This window comes from Heterodontus francisci, chromosome 17, assembly GCF_036365525.1.
Source record: "Heterodontus francisci isolate sHetFra1 chromosome 17, sHetFra1.hap1, whole genome shotgun sequence".
Classification (NCBI taxonomy): Eukaryota; Metazoa; Chordata; class Chondrichthyes; order Heterodontiformes; family Heterodontidae; genus Heterodontus; species Heterodontus francisci.
In genome coordinates, this window is record NC_090387.1 from 5,766,152 (window position 1) to 5,780,255 (window position 14,104).

General features: G+C 51.7%; 1 protein-coding gene across 1 annotated transcript in view; it reads left to right on the forward strand.

Moving 5' to 3' along the window:
• Positions 1-1,781: 1,781 nt before the first annotated feature.
• Positions 1,782-14,104, forward strand: part of wtip (WT1 interacting protein) — a 57,919-nt gene continuing 45,596 nt past the window's right edge. Inside the window, exon 1 of the mRNA XM_068049040.1 lies at positions 1,782-3,671. Coding sequence (XP_067905141.1) covers positions 2,141-3,671 — 1,531 coding nt within the window. The 5' untranslated portion in view covers positions 1,782-2,140. The remainder of the gene's footprint in view (positions 3,672-14,104) is intronic.

A 14,104-nucleotide genomic window follows, 5' to 3' on the forward strand; every position in this document is an offset into this window, starting at 1 on the left:
TTCAGTGTGAGATGTTAAAGCAGCATCGTCAGCAAAAAGGAGTTCCCTGATGAGGACTTTCCGTACTTTGGACTTCGCTCTTAGAGGGGCAAGGTTGAACAACCTGCCCCCTGATCTTGTGTGGAGGAAAATTCCTTCTTCCGAGAACTTGAACGCATGTGAAAGCAGCAGGGAGAAGAAAATCCCAAAGAGTGTGGGTGCGAGAACACAGCCCTGTTTCACACCACTCAGGATAGGAAAGGGCTCTGATGAGGAGCCACCATGTTGAATTGTGTTTTTCATATTGTCATGGAATGAGGTGATGATAGTTAGTAGCTTTGGTGGACATCCGATCTTTTCTAGTAGTCTGAAGAGACCACGTCTGCTGACGAGGTCAAAGGCTTTGGTGAGATCAATGAAAGCAATGTAGAGGGGCATCTGTTGTTCACGGCATTTCTCCTGTATCTGACGAAGGGAGAACAGCATGTCAACGGTCGAGCTCTCTGCACGAAAGCCACACTGTGCCTCAGGGTAGACGCGCTCGGCCAGCTTCTGGAGCCTGTTTAGAGCGACTCGAGCAAAGACTTTCCCCACTATGCTGAGCAGGGAGATTCCACGGTAGTTGTTGCAGTCACCGCGGTCACCTTTGTTTTTAGAGGGTGATGATATTGGCATCGCGCATGTCCTGAGGTACTGCTCCCTCGTCCCAGCACAGGCAAAGCAGTTGATGTAGTGCTGAGAGTATAGCAGGCTTGGCACTCTTGATTATTTCAGGGGTAATGCTGTCCTTCCCAGGGGCTTTTCCGCTGGCTAGAGAATCAATGGCATCACTGAGCTCCGATTTGGTTGGCTGTACGTCCAGCTCATCCATGACTGGTAGAGGCTGGGCTGCATTGAGGGCAGTCTCAGTGACAGCATTCTCCCTGGAGTACAGTTCTAGGTAGTGCTCAACAAAGTAGGCAAACAGAATCTGTAGCAGGAAGGTGGGGTGGGGTGGAGTGCAGACTGATTTGACTGAGCTGTAACCTGCTCGGTCCATCACCTGTGCTTTATAGAATCTGCCTGACTTTCAGCTAGTGATTTCAAGAGAAACAACATGGGCCAGATTGCACAACAGGTGGGCACTGGGTGTCAGACACCTGACCTCACAGTTATCACCATCTCCTTCACCCTCCCCACCCCCCCTCCCGTTATTGTGACCCCTTATTGATAAAAGGAAGAAGATTTCTCAGGAAAAAAAGAATTCCTGGGAAAAAAAATGTTGTGCAAAGGGTGCATTTCCTGCTCGTCAAGTAAACTCCCTTCTGCAGAATGGGAAGAAAAATCATCTTTTTCATGTCTGTACACGAAGCCGCGACACTAGGCAGCTTCTGAAAGCTTTTTCTTCTCTCTCCGCCTCTTCCCCCCTCCCGCTCGGAGTCTCTCGATCATATTGTTTGGCCTCGGAATTAAGCACATTCCTGGCAGCCTCATCGCTACCCCCCTCTGCCCTGCCTGGGCCGTGCCCCTGCGCGCATTCCAGAGACTCGCCAAAGAGTGCACGGAGGAGGAGAGAGGCAGAGACAGACTGGCATCTCTGTCCCACCTTCCCGTCAGTAACCCCCTCCCCATACCTGACCGGGGGCAATAAAACTACACAAGGGGAGGCGGGGGGAGTTGTACAATTTGCAGAGAGAAGGTTTTTTTTGGGGGGGGGGTGGGTGGGAGTGGGGAGCTGGTGAGGAGGGAGGGGGAGTGAGGAGGGAGTGAGGGAGAGTGAGGAGGGAGGGAGGGGCTCCCTCTGCCATCCGGATATTGTTGCTTTTTTCTCTGCAGATTGTTACACATTGGGTTGAAAGTAACAAGCTTCCCTCCGCCGCGCGCGCCATTCCTCTCGGTGCTGCGGCTCCAGTGAAATTGACCAAAGGGGGAATGTTTGTTTTTTGTAAATTTCAAATGCAAAGAATAAAATACAGCGCGTGGGAAAGGGCGAGAGATGGAGGATCAATGCAGGATTTATAAGAACATTTAAACAATGAATTAAAGAACAAAAGAAAAGGAACAGATTGAACACTGATCATTTTCAAGAATGTTTTAAACGTCGCTCTGCTGCTTTTTTCTCGGAGATTTGGAGTTTGCCTCAAGTTTCTCTCGGATTTCTTTTAAAGGACTGTCTAAAGTTATGTCTAAATACGAGGAAGATATCGGTGTGCAGGCGGCTTTCCTGGAGGATCTGTCCCTGTACGGGGCGCCTAACGATGGGTTTTACAGCGCACGGAGGGAGTTACTGGGCAGCCCGGACTTAGAGGAGACAAAGCGGGCGTTTATCCTGCAGATGATCCCGGGGCAGCCCCAGCATCACATCCTGCACCTCCAGGCATCGGAGCCGACCGAGAGGATGAACGGAGCCGGAGTCGACTTCAGTCACCAGGAGCGGAGTCTGGGCACTTTCTGCAAACTCTCCGCAGCCCCCCGGGGTGCGAATGGGAGCCGCGGCGGGGCCGGGCTGGGGCTGGGGATCGGGCTGGAGACGGCGGGGTCGGTGCACCGAGGAGATCTCCAGCAGGCTGGCGGCGAGCCGGACCCGGTGAGCTACTTCAAAGGGCCCGGGACGCCGGCGGCGTTCGGCTACAATGCGGAGAGCCGCAGATACAGCGGTGGCATGGAGCCGGGGCTGGGCTGCAGCCGCCAGGGAGCTTACCCGGTGTATCCCGGTGGGAATGTATCCACCGGCAGAGGCAACAATGTATCGGGGCCCAGGGGCAACAGTGTAGCCGGCGCCAGGGGAAACAATGTATCGGGGCCCAGGGGAAACAATGTATCCGGCAGTGGGCAGCCCCAGGACGCGCGGCTCAACACCACCAGCCCCAGGTCCAGCCTGGCCTCGTCCTCCTCGTCCTCCACCTCCACCCAGGAACACAGCAAACACTCGAGCCCCCGCTCCAGCCTCTACCCCAGCCCCCGCTCCAGCCTGGTGGTCCCCGGGCCCGGCCAGGACCGCTACTCGAGCCCCCGGTGCAGCCTGATCCAGTATGAGGCCACTAGCAGCAGTAGCAGCGGCGGCGGCAGCAGTGCCCTGAGCTCCCGCTCCAGTTATGCGAGCACGGCCAGCGACACCAGTAAACACTCGAGCCCCCGGGCCAGTCTCAACAACTCCGAGGGAGGAAGCGGCAGCAAAGCGAGCAGCAACCGCACCAGCGGCATCAGCATCGGCTACGACCAGAGGCACATCAGCCCCCGCTCCAGTTACTCGGACTCCCGCTATGTGCAGCCGGCCGGTTCCGAGGCCGAGGCCCCCGGTGTGGCGCCGGGGCCGGGGCTGAGCGCCAGGAGCAGCATCTCCAGCCAGAGTTCTCGCAGCTCCCGGGGCTCCATGAGCGCCGCTTATCCCGAGCTGCAGCTGCCTTCCTCGCCCCGCTCCTCGCTCCTGGAGGAAGGATTCCCCGGTCAGGACAGCGGGCCCTCCCCCGGGGACCCCCACTACCATCAGCGGCCGCAGCCTGTCCCCACTCCGCCCGCCTGCAACACTGAGTCGGCTCCCAGCTCCATCCTCTACAACTACAGTCCCAGCAAAGGAGCCAACAAGTTCAGACTCCCTTACCAGGTCACTCCTTCCCGGGAGAGTGGACCCAGCCTGGCCGAGAAGAGGCTGGAAGCCCTGACAAGGGAGCTGGAGAAGGAGTTGGAGTTGCACATCAAGAAGGAATACTTCGGTAAGTTCTCAGTACTAACACACAGCTCTGCTTCCTCCTGCCACCCCCTGGGGCAGTTCTCACCTACTGAAGTTGCTGACTTTGACCCTTCACAAGTTGCCCCAAGCTATTCTACCATGAGGGACCTCGCCCTCGCCCCCATACACTTTCAGGCTGGAGGTCCGCTGGATTGTGACCCTGGTATTCCCTCCCAGTCAGCAGGTGCAGGGATGGAACCACGGCCCAGGCACTTCGGGTGAGTGGAGAAATGGGAACTGGCTCCCATTTCTGGGTTGACATCCAGTGGGATAGTCATGCCCGGTGGTGTGAATGGCCATCCTAATCATACAGGTTGCGGGAGCCCGTAAAATCCTCCTGCAATATAGGACTGACCACCCCACTGACTGGTATAGAGACAGGTCTGACCGCCCCACTGACTGGTATAGAGACAGGACTGACCGCCCCACTGACTGGTATAGAGACAGGACTGACCGCCCCACTGACTGGTATAGAGACAGGACTGACCGCCCCACTGACTGGTATAGAGACGGGACTGACCGCCCCACTGACTGGTATAGAGACAGGACTGACCGCCCCACTGACTGGTATAGAGACGGGACTGACCGCCCCACTGACTGGTATAGAGACAGGACTGACCGCCCCACTGACTGGTATAGAGACGGGACTGACCGCCCCACCGACTGGTATGGAGACGGGACTGACCGCCCCACCGACTGGTATGGAGACGGGACTGACCGCCCCACCGACTGGTATGGAGACGGGACTGACCGCCCCACCGACTGGTATGGAGACGGGACTGACCGCCCCACCGACTGGTATGGAGACGGGACTGACCGCCCCACCGACTGGTATGGAGACGGGACTGACCGCCCCACCGACTGGTATGGAGACGGGACTGACCGCCCCACCGACTGGTATGGAGACGGGACTGACCGCCCCATCGACTGGTATAAAGGTTGCTACGGCCATGGAAGGGGTATTCCTGTTGTGGCTTGTCAGTCTGTGAATCTTCCCAGTATTTCAAACTATTTAACTAATTTCTAAGCGGCGACACAACCACCATTATTCCCCCTCCAATCCCCTGTCCCCTCAGCACACACATACAGGCAATCAGCCCATGTCCACTGTCCCTATCACTAACAAATTCAGCCTGACAGCAGATTGTACCTGGGACTTGCCTAAGTTTTCATAACAGAATTGAATTTATTGCGAGCTGGTGGTTTGTGTTTTTAAGTCACCCATCTCAGATAGCTGAATCCTGGAGTGGGAGTTGAGAACGCAAATGGCACATTGAAAACTCTCTCAGCACTGCCTGGGCCATCACTGGTCAGAGTGGGAGTGTGAGAACACCCAGCAGAACAATTATTGATTCTGCCCTTCCACACTCAGCCTGGGTGCAGTATTGTGTGCTGGGGTAACATTGTAGTACACTGGGGTACAGTACTGGTGGGGACAGGTCTGTCACTGTATAACACTGGGGTACAGTACTGGTGGGGACTGGTCTGTCACTGTATAGCACTGGGGTACAGTACTGGTAGGGACAGTCTGTCACTGTATAACACTGGGATACAGTACTGGTAGGGACAGGTCTGTCACTGTATAACACTGGGGTACAGTACTGGTGGGGACTGGTCTGTCACTGTATAGCACTGGGGTACAGTACTGGTGGGGACTGGTCTGTCACTGTATAGCACTGGGGTACAGTACTGGTAGGGACAGGTCTGTCACTGTATAACACTGGGGTACAGTACTGGTGGGGACTGGTCTGTCACTGTATAGCACTGGGGTACAGTACTGGTGGGGACAGGTCTGTCACTGTATAGCACTGGGGTACAGTACTGGTGGGGACTGGTCTGTCACTGTATAGCACTGGGGTACAGTACTGGTAGGGACAGTCTGTCACTGTATAACACTGGGATACAGTACTGGTAGGGACAGGTCTGTCACTGTATAACACTGGGGTACAGTACTGGTGGGGACAGGTCTGTCACTGTATAGCACTGGGGTACAGTACTGGTAGGGACAGGTCTGTCACTGTATAACACTGGGGTACAGTACTGGTGGGGACAGGTCTGTCACTGTATAGCACTGAGGTACAGTACTGGTGGGGACTGGTCTGTCACTGTATAGCACTGGGGTACAGTACTGGTAGGGACAGTCTGTCACTGTATAACACTGGGATACAGTACTGGTAGGGACAGGTCTGTCACTGTATAACACTGGGGTACAGTACTGGTGGGGACAGGTCTGTCACTGTATAGCACTGGGGTACAGTACTGGTAGGGACAGGTCTGTCACTGTATAACACTGGGATACAGTACTGGTGGGGACAGGTCTGTCACTGTATAACACTGGGGTACAGTACTGGTGGGGACAGGTCTGTCACTGTATAACACTGGGGTACAGTACTGGTGGGGACAGGTCTGTCACTGTATAACACTGGGGTACAGTACTGGTGGGGACAGGTCTGTCACTGTATAACACTGGGGTACAGTACTGGTGGGGACAGGTCTGTCACTGTATAACACTGGGGTACAGTACTGGTGGGGACAGGTCTGTCACTGTATAACACTGGGGTACAGTACTGGTGGGGACAGGTCTGTCACTGTATAACACTGGGGTACAGTACTGGTGGGGACAGGTCTGTCACTGTATAACACTGGGGTACAGTACTGGTGGGTACAGGTCTGTCTCTGTATAGCACTGGGGTACAGTACTGGTAGGGACAGTCTGTCACTGTATAACACTGGGATACAGTACTGGTAGGGACAGGTCTGTCACTGTATAACACTGGGGTACAGTACTGGTGGGGACTGGTCTGTCACTGTATAGCACTGGGGTACAGTACTGGTGGGGACTGGTCTGTCACTGTATAGCACTGGGGTACAGTACTGGTAGGGACAGGTCTGTCACTGTATAACACTGGGGTACAGTACTGGTGGGGACTGGTCTGTCACTGTATAGCACTGGGGTACAGTACTGGTGGGGACAGGTCTGTCACTGTATAGCACTGGGGTACAGTACTGGTGGGGACTGGTCTGTCACTGTATAGCACTGGGGTACAGTACTGGTAGGGACAGTCTGTCACTGTATAACACTGGGATACAGTACTGGTAGGGACAGGTCTGTCACTGTATAACACTGGGATACAGTACTGGTAGGGACAGGTCTGTCACTGTATAACACTGGGGTACAGTACTGGTGGGGACAGGTCTGTCACTGTATAGCACTGGGGTACAGTACTGGTAGGGACAGGTCTGTCACTGTATAACACTGGGGTACAGTACTGGTGGGGACAGGTCTGTCACTGTATAGCACTGGGGTACAGTACTGGTGGGGACTGGTCTGTCACTGTATAGCACTGGGGTACAGTACTGGTAGGGACAGTCTGTCACTGTATAACACTGGGATACAGTACTGGTAGGGACAGGTCTGTCACTGTATAACACTGGGGTACAGTACTGGTGGGGACAGGTCTGTCACTGTATAGCACTGGGGTACAGTACTGGTAGGGACAGGTCTGTCACTGTATAACACTGGGATACAGTACTGGTGGGGACAGGTCTGTCACTGTATAACACTGGGGTACAGTACTGGTGGGGACAGGTCTGTCACTGTATAACACTGGGGTACAGTACTGGTGGGGACAGGTCTGTCACTGTATAACACTGGGGTACAGTACTGGTGGGGACAGGTCTGTCACTGTATAACACTGGGGTACAGTACTGGTGGGGACTGGTCTGTCACTGTATAACACTGGGGTACAATACTGGTAGGGACTGGTCTGTCACTGTGTAACACTGGGGTACAGTACTGGTGGGGACAGGTCTGTCACTGTATAACACTGGGGTACAATACTGGTGGGGACTGGTCTGTCACTGTATAACACTGGGATACAGTACTGGTAGGGACAGGTCTGTCACTGTATAACACTGGGGTACAGTACTGGTAGGGACAGGTCTGTCACTGTATAACACTGTGGTACAGTACTGGTAGGGACAGGTCTGTCACTGTATAACACTGGGGTACAGTACTGGTGGGGACAGGTCTGTCACTGGATAACACTGGGGTACAGTACTGGTGGGGACAGGTCTGTCACTGTATAACACTGGGGTACAATACTGTAGGGACTGGTCTGTCACTAACACTGGGGTACAGTACTGGTAGGGACAGGTCTGTCACTGTATAACACTGGGGTACAGTACTGGTGGGGACTGGTCTGTCACTGTATAACACTGGGGTACAGTACTGGTGGGGACTGGTCTGTCACTGTATAACACTGGGGTAGAGTACTGGTGGGGACTGGTCTGTCACTGTATAACACTGGGGTACAGTCCTGGTGGGTACAGGTCTGTCACTGTATAACACTGGGGTACAGTACTGGTGGGGACTGGTCTGTCACTGTATAACACTGGGGTACAGTACTGGTGGGGACAGGTCTGTCACGAAAAACACTGGGGTACAGTACTGGTGGGGACAGGTCTGTCACTGTATAACACTGGGGTACAGTACAGGTGGGGACAGGTCTGTCACTGTATAACACTGGGGTACAGTACAGGTGGGGACAGGTCTGTCACTGTATAACACTGGGGTACAGTACTGGTGGGGACAGGTCTGTCACTGTATAACACTGGGGTACAGTACTGGTGGGGACAGGTCTGTCACTATAACACTGGGGTACAGTACTGGTGGGGACAGGTCTGTCACTAACACTTGGGTACAGTACTGGTGGGGACTGGTCTGTCACTGTATAACACTGGGGTAGAGTACTGGTGGGGACTGGTCTGTCACTGTATAACACTGGGGTACAGTACTGGTGGGGACTGGTCTGTCACTGTATAACACTGGGGTACAATACAGGTGGGGACAGGTCTCTCACTGTATAACACTGGGGTGCAGTACTGGTGGGGACAGGTCTGTCACTATAACACTGGGGTACAGTACTGGTGGGGACAGGTCTGTCACTAACACTGGGGTACAGTACTGATGGGGACAGGTCTGTCACTGTATAACACTGGGGGTACAGTACCTGTGGGGACATGTCTGTCACTGTATAACACTGGGGTACAGTACCTGTGGGGACAGGTCTGTCACTGTTTTACACTGGGGTACAGTACTGGTGGGGACAGGTCTGTCACTGTATAACACTGGGGTACAGTACCTGTGGGGACAGGTCTGTCACTGTATAACACCGGGGTACAGTACCTGTGGGGACAGGTCTGTCACTGTATAACACTGGGGTACAGTACCTGTGGGGACATGTCTGTCACTGTATAACACTGGGGTACAGTACCTGTGGGGACCGGTCTGTCACTGTATAACACTGGGGTACAGTATTGGTGGGGACCGGTCTGTCACTGTATAACAATGGGGTACAGTACTGGTGGAGACAGGTCTGTCACTGTATAACACTGGGATGTACAGTTTTTGGGTTTGGGCATTTGAAGGGATGGTCTAGGGATTGACAATGAGCCAAGGCAGATGATGGTACTTTGGGCGGGGGCGGTTACTTGGTCAAAGAAAGGTTTTAAGGATGGTCTTAAAGTTTTGTGGAGTGAATTAGAATTGTGGCATTATGTTCCCTCCTGTCGCACCTCAGACCTTGGGTCAGGTCAGTGTGGGTCAGTGTCTCCCACAGAACTGCTCCAGCAAGGTGTCGGGGGTGGCAGGAAATCACAGGCACTGAGCATTGGAGGCCACTAGGCAACTGCTCCATGGGTGAGCTCAGACGTGTTGTCACCCACCATAACTGTCCAGTGAGGACTCACTGCAGTGAGAGCAGGAGCTGCTGTCCTGCCTAATATCCTCCTCCTCCTTTACTTTGAAACCCTGAGCCCAATTGTAACATGTCTGCCATTATCATGGTCTCTATTCAGCACAGACCGGTGATTGAACACAGGAGCTATCTGTCTGTGCTGCTCACCTATTCGCTGTTTCCATGGAACATTTCAATTGCCTTCTCACCACCTGCACTAGCTCTGATTTCAAAGCTTTTTGCAGATTGAAGTCCCCTCTGGTTTCCAGGTGGTTTGGATAGTATCATGGGTTCAAATTGCACTCCAGAGACTTTAGCACATCACTCAGACTGACACTCCAGTGCTGCACTGTCAGAGGTGCCGTCTTTCAGATAAGGTGTTAAAACTGAGGCCTCATCTGCCCTCAGTAAAAGATCCAATGGCACAATTCTAAAAAAAGGGCAGGGGAGTTCTCCCCAGGGTCTCGGCCACTACTGATCCCTCAATCAATGCCTCTAAAATTAGATTATCTGCCCATTTATCTCATTGATTGTGGGAGCTTGCTGTGCACAAATTACAGCAGTCACTGCACTTCAAAACGATTTTCATTGGCTGTAAAGCGCTTTGGGATGATTTGAGGAGGCTAAAAGTGCTGAATAAATGAAATGCAAGTATTTTTTATTTTCCGTGCAGCAGACCAAAACTCTGCTGCTCGTATCTAATTTGCACCGTCCTGTTTGTCACTGCCTGTGCTCGCTGGCCTACACTGGCTCCACGTCCAGCAGGGACCTCAACCTTGTTTCCAAATCCCTCTGTGGCCTCTTATGCCCTCTCTTCTCCCACCCCCCCACCCCATCCATCTGTGTAATCTCCTCTAGCCCCACAACCCTCCGAGATCTCTGTGCTCCAACATTGGTGGCCAAACCTTTAGTTGCCTAAACTCTGGAACTCCCTCCCTAAACCTGTCTGCCTCTCCATCTCTCTCTTTCCCCATTTTAAAACATTCCTTTAAACCTACCCATTTGACCATGTGTTTGGTCATCTGTCCTAATAACTTATGTGGGAGCGTCAAATTTTGTTAATTGTTCCTGTGAAATACCTGGAGACATTTTCCTGTGTTAAAGGCACTATATCCATGCAAGTTGTAACATTTTAACCATAGGTTCGAAAGTGCACAAGTGCCAGTGGGTGACTCCCTGGTGGGAAGAGGTTCCTCGGGCCTCTGCTGCTCTCTGGTCCCTCGCTCAAGCAGAATGCCAGCAGGTTAATCGACCATGGCATGGTGCCACAACCCAGTCAGAGTCTGTTGTCATCTGGTGCCCCCATCGTATAAGCTTTACAGCCGGAGTCATTGGTCAGCAGCAGGAAACCTAATGTTTTTTTTAAATTGCCTCTCCCTATCCTCAGGGTCCTGAGGCTAATTGTGGAGCTTCTCCCACTGCCTTGACCGATATCAGAGCTGAATGGCTTTGGTACAAGTTCACTAGAATTGATACCAAGGCTTAAAGGACAGGTGAGAACAGACACTTGGCTTGTATTCCCTTGTGTTTAGAAGGTTGAGGGGTGATTTGACTGAGGTATTTAAAATGGTAAAGGGATTTGATAGGGTGGCCAGAGAACCTCTTTCCTCTTGTGGGGGGAGGGTGAGTGCGGAGGTCTATAACAAGATGCATAATCTTAAAATTAGAGCCAGGCTGTGATATCAGGCATCCTGTTTTTACACAAAGGGTAGTGGAAAAATTGAACTTTCTTCCCCAAAAGGCTTCTGATGCTGGAGGTTATTTGAAATTTTCCAGACTGAAATCAAGGTTTTTGTTGGGTATCGAGAGAGATGGAGCAAAGACTGGGAAATGTTGAGATGAGATACAGATTGTGATCTATTTGGTGGAATAGGTCCGAGGGGTTGAATGGCCTCCTCCTGTTCCTGTGTAGCAGGATCGAGGGGCTGAGTGGCCTCCTCCTGTTCCTGTGTAGCAGGATCGAGGGGCTGAGTGGCCTCCTCCTGTTCCTGTGAGTGCTCCCTACCCTGTCCATGAGTGGGTGCTAAATAATTTAAAAAAAAAGAAAGAGGAATCCATCGGAGGACAGCGATGTCTTCCTGTTGTCTGCTTGTAATCAGAGCAGCAAATCAATGTGATGCAGAGAATGGGGGATTTTTTTTAAACAAAGTGTTCTTTGGAAAGGAATGCAAGCATTGAGCTGCAAACTCTCCCGCCCCAATCCCTCGGGAATGCTTCACTCCGTGAGAAGTCTCAGTAAAGTGTCTCGAGGAGGCTGATGAAATAAAAGCAAAATCAGAGTGCTTTTTAAATTCCTGCAGCTGAGTCACGTCTTTTTCAGCTAACCTATCAATCCGTGCTTCAGATTATTTGTTTTCCCTGATCCCGTGCCCGTCTGGCTGGCTCTCCGTCTGGCTCTCCGTCTGGCTGGCTCACTGTGTCTCTCTTCCTCTTATTGTCTTCTCCTATGTTACTGTATGAAATATTAATCACCACCTCTGCTAGCCCATTGTATCAGAACATTGAACTACATCTCTCATTCAAAGCTTAAGCCACTCACTGGCCTTCAGTAATTTGTCTTGGGAGAGGATGCAGAAAAGATTTACCAGAACGATACTGGGGATGAGGGACTTAATTTACGTGGAGAGCCTGGATAAGCTGGGGTTGTTGGAGATTTAATAACTGTTCAAGGTTATGAAGGGTTTTGATAAAGAGGAGTTATTTCTAGTACCTGGACGATCAGTGACCAGAGGATATCGATTTAAGATCATTGGCAAAAGAACTGGGGGGAAATGAGAAATTGTTTTTTACACAGTGAGTTGTTGTGATCTGGAACATGCTGCGGTGGAAGCAGATTCAATAATAACTTTCAGAAGGGGGAGTTGGATAAATACTTGAAGGGAAAAAAATTCACAGGGCTATGGGGAAAGAGCAGGGGAGTGGGACTGTGGATTGCTTTGTGGAGAGTCAGCATGGACTCGATGGGCTGAACTGCCTCCTTCAATGCCATAAATGACTCAATGACCCTGGATCTGGACTGTTCTGCAGTCTCAGCACCTCTAACTCTACTTTGTATCTGCCATGTTGCCTACCCTTCCCCCACCCCAGCCTCTATATCTCAAATGTCCTAAATTCTCTTTTCTTTGTAGCCCCAGAAAGTCCATTAACTTTGTCACCTCTCTTCTCTGTCTCCCCCCACCAGACATTAATCACCGCCTTCCACCCCCAGAGATCGGTGCAGTGGTTAGCACCGCAGCCTCACAGCTCCAATACCCGGGTTCAATTCTGGGTACTGCCTGTGCGGAGTTTGCAAGTTCTCCCTGTGACCGCCTGGGTTTTCTCCGGGTGCTCCGGTTTCCTCCCACAGCCAAAGACTTGCAGGTTGATAGGTAAATAGGCCATTATCAATTGCCCCTGGTGTAGGTAGGTGAATATAGGGACAGGTGAGGATGTGGTATAAATGGGTGGTTGATGGTCGGCACAGACTTGGTGGGCTGAAGGGCCTGTTTCAGTGCTGTATCTATAAATAAATAAATAAAAAATAAATAAATCCCTGTAAAGTGTCTTGAGTCATAGTGTGAAATGTAACCGAGGCTTTGTGGTAGCAAAATTTCAAAGAAGAAATCCATTCTGTAGATCTGGCTAGGCCAGTATTTATTGTCCATCCCTAATTGCCCTTGAGAAGGTGGTGGTGAGCTGCCTTCTTGAACCGCTGCAGTCCATGTGAGGTAGGTACACCCACAGTGCTGTTAGGAAGGGAGTTCCAGGATTTTGATCCAGTGACAGTGAAGGAACGACGATATAGTTCCAAGTCAGGATGGTGTGTGACTTGGAGGGGAACTTGCAGGTGGTGGCGTTCCCATGTATTTGCTGCCCTTGTCCTTCTAGTTGGTAGAGGTCACAGGTTTGGAAGGTGCTGTCTAAGGAGCCTTGGTGAGTTGCTGCAGTGCATCTTGTAGATGGTACACACTGCTGCCACTGTGCGACAGTGGTCGATGGAGTGAATGTTTAAGGTGTTGGATGGTGTGTCGATCAAGCGGGCTGCTTTGTCCTGGATGGTGTCGAGCTTCTTGAGTGTTAGTTGACTTGCGACGAGTGTTGCTGGTGTTTGTTGTTGTGAGAGGCTGGGCGAATCTGTTGTTCAGATGAGAATGTGGGATCGTGTCCGCTGATGCATTGCGTTACAAACCCTCCCCCTGTATAGAAGCTCACTAGGAGTTACTGTAGCCAGTATGGACAAGGTATCCGGAGTGTTCTGGTTTTGGAGCAGCCGGGTGCCTTGGGTGTTTAATTGTTGCAGTGTGGTAGAATGTAGGGGGCTCCCCAGCACATATTTTAATATATTTGTGGCTGAACCACAGATTCCTTCAGCAAACTGACTGCAGTGAACTAAAACCTGCATCCTCAGTCAAACTTGGGTTTAATGGTAACCATTAATAGTGGCAAAGATCCCAGATATAAGGAATGCCCACCAATTCTCCCACCCCTCTCCAAAGGTGAAGACAAAACGCATCTTTAAACTCTTGCGTACAGGTTAAATTACTGGAACAAATTTATTTGCAGTTGTGATGATACACAGAGGTAGAAAGCTATGTACATGAGGGAGATAGGACTATAAGGATATTTTGATAGGGTGGGAGGAGGCTCATGTGGAGCATAAACACAGTATAGGCCAGTTGGACTGAATGGCCTGTTTCTG